Raw genomic sequence first — 7288 nt, forward strand, 5'->3', positions numbered from 1 at the left:
AAAAGTCATCATATGTAAGTTCATGATATTCAGTATTACAAATTTACTCTTTCTGATGGACACACGTCCAGATCGTCCGCTCTCAAAATTCTGCATCTCTCTCCCCACATCCTCCACTGCTGGGGGATCACCTCCAACTGCGCAACGCTATGCGCTGTTCACGCTCAACTGCCCAATACTACAATAGCAAATATTCCAACAATGCAAACCAGCCACAGACTTCACACAGCACAATCTGTGATTTTCATATAGAGCCCTACGTGACGTTACCAACTTAAAAACCTAAACAGCCTACTTACACACTCTTTTGTAAGAAACAATAATCAAGCAGTGATATTCTACAGCTGACAAGCGCCGTCGTGCAGCCAGTAGCAGCCATGACACACTGGGGGCCAGCTGTCACGTACCGCCGCATCGCGTCGCATCGCATGTGACGGCCCGCGATTGCGCCGCGTCTCGGGCTCGGCTGCCAGCTGCCGTGTGCCAGTTGCCACGGCGCGCATGCCGCTGCATAAGGTCGGTCACGTCACACAGCACACGGCACGCCGCCACGTAACACCCTCAGCGCGACGTGCTCTGGCCGCACGCCCGTGCCAGACCGGTTGGCTGTATATAAAGGCCCTCTGCCGGCAACGGGCACAGTGTCTACTTCGCAGACAACCAACGCACAACATGATCAAGTCGGTGAGTAGAGCCGGCCTCAGCCATACTGCCGCTGTACGTCACCAGCTCCAGGCAGCGAGTTTTCACGCTGAGGTTTTCGGTTTGAGTCCTCGACGATCTGTATCCAGTAGTGTCAACAGGTGGGAGGCACTTAATAGTGACCAGGATACGTTTAGTACCTTGTGAAAGAGTGATAACCGAGAGCCACCAACCTCTCCCTCTGGTTTGTTGGCGCCACTGGGAAAGGTGTGGCCTCATAATCGGAAGAAGCTGTGTCACTGGACGTTACCAGCTACTGGCAGCAAGTTCAAAGGCTCAGAGTTTTCACACTGAATTTTCGGTTTCGGTCGTCGACTATCCATATCAAGTAGTGGCAACAGGTGGGACACAGTTGCTGGTAACGGTGTACCTTCAGTCTGCTGCGAAGAAATGAGAACCAACTCAGACAGTCACCACATTCTCCCTCTGTTTCGATGGTGCTGTGGCTAAAACACTGGACTCGTAAGGACCTGTGTTTAAACTATCATTTTGCCATTCTCCTCTTCTTCTTTCGTTTCACACGACCTTGGGGTTGGTCATTTTCATAGCGGTTTGGTTCTTCCTTAAATCGCGTCAAGTGAATATCCGGACGATTCCTCCAACAAAGATACAGCTAATATTTTTATGCATTTATTTCAGCTAGTGCTCCATTCTTAGTGGCATTTAGGTATAACGTGTATTAAAGTCTCGAATTTAATTTTTGACCTTTCTCCGCGCCGGTACACTCCATTACCAGTCAGTCAGGCTGAAAATACATTGCCTCCATATAACAGCTGGTATACTTCTTGCACTGTTCTTGCTATATGCACTTTACGATGAAACGTTTCCGCACACTCTTAAGTAATGCAGAACTAACTACTAGATACCACTAGAGGTGGACCTACCAGTATAAAAGCAGCAGAATGTATCGTGTTGGCACCAGAGTAGAATGGGTCGGTCAGGAGAACTCAGTATCTTCGAACACCGCCTGACTAACTGGTCCAACAGGGACGTTTCATCCCTTCTAAGTCTGTCCATTTGAAAAGCAATGGAAGAACCACAACTAAAGGAAGACCAGGCAGACCTCATATACTGACGGATAGGGTATGTCGAGCATATTGGAGGGTAGTTTTAAAATGTCACATGAAATCAGCGTAGGAAATAACGGGTGAGTTCCGAAGTGTAACCAGCAGTCCAGCTAGCCCACTGACAGTGTGTAGGGTATCAAAAAGAATGGAGTGCAATCATCGAACGTCTCTTCATAGGACGAACATTTTTGTGGTCAATGTTAAGACATGGTGTATATAGCGACACCACTGGATAGAAGATGACTGAAAAATAATGATTCGGACTGACGAACCATGCTGTGTCCCGTGGCAATCTGATAGAAGGGTGTCGGTTTGGAGATTGCCTGGAGAAAGTTACTTGGCTATATGTATATCGCCTACTGCACGGATGGGGTGCTGTCATGGCAGGAGGAAGGGTGGTATTTTTCATGGTTAGGATGTGGCGGTTAAGAAAGCGATAAATGTGGAAGGATATGAACACAGTGTACAACATAATGTACAGCGTACAGTACAGGAACAGTTTGGGGACGACTATAGTATTATTCACACATAGCATTGTGTCATAGATCAGCGTTTTTGTACGGAGTAACATGCCTGGAACAGACTAGCCTGCTCCGTATTCCGATCTGAACGCAATGTAACATCTTTGGTATAATTTAAAGGATCTCATTCGTTCCAGAGCCTAATGGCCTACGTCACTACCGTCTCTGGGTTCGACTGTTGAGAAAACGTGGGCTGCCATTTCTCCACAGACATCCAGACACCATATTCAAAGTGTAGCGATAAAGATCTAAGGTGTCATAAGGGCTATGGCTGGGCACAAGCACACACACTATGTGAATGTCCACTAATAAGCTCCTGGGCTGATCAACAGAGACGCCGGGTTCAACCTCAGCAAAGCTTGGGACCCAGCACTAAAAAAAAAAAAAAAAAAAAAAAAAAAAAAAAAAAAAAAAAAAAAAGGTTCAAATGGCTCTGAGCACTATGGGACTTAACTGCTGTGGTCATCAGTCCCCTAGAACTTAGAACTACTCGAACCTAACTAACCTAAGGACATCACACACATCCATGCACGAGGCAGGATTCGAACCTGCGACCGTAGCGGTCACGCGGATCCAGACTGTAGCGCCTAGTACCGCTCGGCCACTCCGGCCGGCCCCAGCACTCAGCAAACTAAAAGCACAGGGCCGACCTAAAGCGACTTCCGCGCCCGATGAAGGCCACTGGACATCCGACGGTCCACAGTTCGCATCCAGCAACCAGCAGCCCGCCCCTCCCCACCACCTTTCCACGCGGCGCCGCGTTCGGCAGGACACTGGGGAAGGGGTGGGGAGCGATCAGAGTATAAAGGGGAGGAGATCCAGCGGAGACGCTCAGTCTGCACGTATCACCTGAAGATGACGGCAAGGAACTGGGCTGTAGACCCGAGAACGGTGAAAACAGTAACCGTATACGTTTGATCATACAGTGTAACTTCCTTAGTTGCATAAAATATTTGACCGTAATTCTATGTACGAAACAGAGTTTCTACTTCAAATAACATTCCTACCCAGTATTGTTGTAAGTTAAAATGTGTCTAAGGAGACAAGAGACAGTTATTTTCCAGAGTCCGTACACGACTGTTGCATGATAACACTCTCGCATTAGAGCCACTACGGTCTTTTGTATCACAGGATATTATTTCGTTCGCGCTACACTTAAAAGAAAACTCTATTCTGTCGGCCTTAAGAACCTCTTGGCAGACATAACTGCCGTTGAGGATTAGGAATTTTCACATAATAGTAGCACATGTGATTTGAAGCAATACTGTGCAGTGCATTTCATCCATGAGGTACACTGCGGAATGTAGAAAATCATCTTTTTTTTGCGAGTACTTCTTACACTGATCGCTTTATAGGTTGCCACTGTCAGCTGTGGGAGACCTGGAATCTGTTCGTAGCTATCGCAGCGTACTATCTAATGTATTAAAATGTCAATAAATATTTCAGTCTCTATTCCGGGACTGGGTGAGACGTTTAAACGTGGAGATCAGCAATGGATTCTCTTCAGCACGCTACATATTTTCCCATAAAGTGGCGAAAAGCACGGAAAGCTTATAGTACTTTATCCCCAGCGAACATTAATCCTTCTATACTTGTGGCGTCCTCGAACATACCAGAGAGGATGAAACCAGTCCGCGAATGACAGAAACCCTTCGTCGAATCCAGCACTGACAAACAGTGTAAACAGTCATATAGTGCTATACTAGTTGGTAGAAAACAGCGAAATTTTTAAGACACTGTAAAATATTTTATGTTTGTGTGTCGTGTCCCACTGACGTGTCCTGAGAGGGAGTGGAAGGACTGCGTTGTTGCGCGTCAGAGAACTTACTTAGTATGAGGTCTCGGTGGTGTGGGCCGCCAACTCCTCACCACTCCGTTGTAGAGAAGGCTGCAAGGTGAGGTAGAGTACGGAACTCGGATAGGATCTTAGGGAAGCTTTCATGTATGAACACTCGATGTATAGAACGATTATACTGGATGTACCCCTGGCACTTGTGATTTAAATAAGATTCTATATACAGTCTCCAATGATTGTCCATCTGGCTATGCAGTTGCCATCCCTAACTTCCCAAACCTAAGTCCTAATACAGCAGAGGCGAGCGCGCCAGACTAAGTGTCAGCTGTGTCGATTCAGCCTAAGTCCCTACTTGTTGCTGTGCTCAATACTCTCCTGCAATTCTTGCAGCATCCCGACGCCGACTAACGTGGACCGGCGTCCTAGTACCTCACTCCATCAAGGTCCTTCGATCTAGCGGCTATCCGCTTTTATAGGGGGTAGTGCACCCGGTGCCACTTGTTCTAGAAGGTTCTAGCACCCCCGCACTTTGAGCCCTGAGTAGGCTAGTCACGCGGCAGCATGTGATGCCTACGTGATGAACTAGCCATTCTCCACTGTTTGCTGTGTCCAAGGGTTGCCACTAACTGTGCTTGAGCCTCGTGATACTGCATACTCCGCTCTTGTTAGTCGAGTACACATTACACATGAGATAGTCTGGTCACGTCCGCCTCGCTTGATCTGTAGCAATAATTTTCCAGCCTACAGCCTACATGATTTTAATTCTATCTTCTACTATTCGCGACATGGGGTGGACAGTATCTCTTTTTTCTGCGAACTACAATTTCGACAACGATTGTAGTACAGGGAAGCTAAAAATGAAGTGAAAGATATGGCCAAGGCATGCAATTGCTAGAATACATTTCCACAAAGAAACAAACGCAGTTCAGATTTAAAACAGGTGTTTAATATGAGTCCTCAGTCCGTTTTGTATCTCCTAAAGTTTTGGTCTTGGAATTTACAAAATGGTTCAAATGGCTCTGAGCACTATGGGACTTAACAGCTACGGTCATCAGTCCCCTAGAACTTAGAACTAATTAAACCTAACTAACCCAAGGACAGCACACAACACCCAGCCATCACGAGGCAGAGAAAATCCCTGACCCCGCCGGGAATCGAACCCGGGAACCCGGGCGTGGGAAGCGAGAACGCTACCGCACGAGGAATTTACAACCAGAGATATCACAGCCATCAAATACCATACTAAAATTCTTGCTTCAGTAGTTTAATAAATATCCTGTTTTAATAGATCTTTCACGGTCCTCATAATTAAGATCCATAGTGTGGACCTGTTTGATCTTAATCGCTGCTGTTTCGCCATTCAGCATTTGCAATATCATGCCGAAAAAGTTTCTAGCTACATCCTTGTACAAAATTTTCCCAATTGGGAGTTCGACGTCAATAGCGTCGCATACACGGTATGACCTCTGACAACATGACGTAAGTCGAACAATCACAGGTTAATTGGTCGTTATATCGGCAACCACAGCTGCTGATTAAGGAAATGGAAGTTATAAGTGAAAGTTGACGTTTTCCAATTAGGTGCCGCAAGTAAACCGGGATGTTCTACCTGTACCGTGACTGGAATATGCCACATGTGAATTTAGAGTCCTTTTTTCATTGTCGTTCATTCTGCCACCCTTTAGGAATTCACTCGGGCATTCGACATAATCTGATGTTCATCTCTTCAGTAATATAATAAAAGTCACATGTCTTTTTCAATTTTCAGCCGGTAGGTGTGGCCGTGCGGTTATAGGCGCTTCAGTCTAGAACCGCGTGACCGCTACGGTCGCAGGTTCGAATCCTGCCTCGGGAATGGATGTGTGTGATGTCCTTAGGTTAGTTAGGTTTAAGTAGGTCTAAGTTCTAGGGGACTGATGACCACATATGTTAAGTCCCATAGTGCTCAGAGCCATTTGAACCTTTTTTTTTTTTTTTTTCAATTTTCAAAGCTCTCTGCTTCTCTTGTACACGTGTCGTACAAGTAGAACATCGCAAGAGGTGAGTGGTTTAATGTTTGTTCACCACCATGACGATCGATTATTGAAAGTGAAAGAGACTCAAGAGATTAAAAAGGCCCTCAGCTATCGTAAATGTTGGTCTATACTTTGTTCCATTGCTATTACACTAAAATTCATTTCAGTGTTCGGAATTCTGCTGTTCCCTAAAGAACCTGCTTAATTAATTTTTCAACAAGCATCTTTGCAAACGAAATCGTATTTCCCATTTTTGAATGTATTTTCCGCGAATTTCGATCATCAAGTGTTTTCATGTCTTTACTCATTCTCATCTTACATCATCGTCTATAGAGTTCCTCCACTGATTTTCCATTTTCTCTGTTTTTGTTTTTCTCTTCTAGGCATCGCTGACTATAAACATATAGTGTCAGAAACATTGTCTCTGATGTAAATTACGAGATCAGGTAAACATTTCTCTGTTGGAGGCTGACGCTTCGCTGCGCACGTAACAGTTGGCGCTCTTCGTTGCAGGTGATCGTCGTCCTGGCCGTGGTGGCCGCCTGCCTGGCCGCCCCCGGACCCAAGCCGGCCCCCGGCCTGCTGGCCAGCTACGTGGCCGCAGCCCCCGTCGCCTACACCGCCCACGCAGTCACCGCCCCCGTCGCCTACACCGCTGCCGCAGCTCCAGTGGCTTACGCCGCCCCCTACTCTGCTGCCTACGTCGCCCCGTACCATGCTGCCTACAGCGCAGCCTTCTTGGGATGAACAGCTCGCCCTATTGGACTCCTGTCACTGTGGCGTACGCAGCGCCGTACGCAGCCCACACTGCTCTCCCCGTGAGGGCTGCCAACCTGGGCTAAATGCGACCCGTTTGCTGTCAAGTTCAAAATAAAAATTGGAACACTGCGTTCAGGTGTTTTACTTAAAATATTAGACAACTAGCACTCCTGTCCCGTAAGTTTCCTTAACCAGATACACTGCGCGAAACTCTGACTGAAGCAGGTGATGCTATGTGTGGCCAGGAAAGGATAACAGGAGCTACATTGTCCAATCGTATCTACATCTACATATATACTCTGGAAGCCACAGTACGGGTCGTGGCAGAGAGTACACTCTACCCCAACCAGTCATTTTATTTCCTGTTCTACTCCCAAATAGGGCGAGGAAAAAATGGCTATTTGTATGCCTTCGTAGCAGCCCTAATTT

The 7288-nt window shown here is 46.7% G+C and overlaps 1 protein-coding gene across 2 annotated transcripts; it reads left to right on the top strand.

Moving 5' to 3' along the window:
- The first annotated feature begins 553 nt into the window (after window positions 1–553).
- Window positions 554–6975, top strand: LOC126199179 (cuticle protein 21-like). Of its 2 annotated transcripts, none has more exons than XM_049935951.1 (2): window positions 554–684; window positions 6614–6975. In XM_049935951.1, exons 1-2 carry the CDS (start codon window positions 673–675, stop codon window positions 6845–6847), a joined length of 246 nt encoding a protein of 81 aa, XP_049791908.1. In that variant the 5' UTR covers window positions 554–672; the 3' UTR covers window positions 6848–6975. The 2 variants fall into 2 exon arrangements, with proteins under 2 accessions (XP_049791908.1, XP_049791907.1); XM_049935950.1 differs by lacking the exon at window positions 554–684 and adding an exon at window positions 3139–3181.
- The last annotated feature ends 313 nt before the right edge of the window (window positions 6976–7288 follow it).

Source organism: Schistocerca nitens, chromosome 8, assembly GCF_023898315.1.
Source record: "Schistocerca nitens isolate TAMUIC-IGC-003100 chromosome 8, iqSchNite1.1, whole genome shotgun sequence".
Lineage (NCBI taxonomy): Eukaryota > Metazoa > Arthropoda > Insecta > Orthoptera > Acrididae > Schistocerca > Schistocerca nitens.

Coding starts and splice junctions, on each gene's coding strand:
- LOC126199179 (XM_049935950.1), top strand. CDS start 3,146: ATGACGGCAAGGAACTGGGCTGTAGACCCGAGAACG. Junction 3,182..6,613: donor GGGCTGTAGACCCGAGAACG/GTGAAAACAGTA, acceptor TCTTCGTTGCAG/GTGATCGTCGTCCTGGCCGT.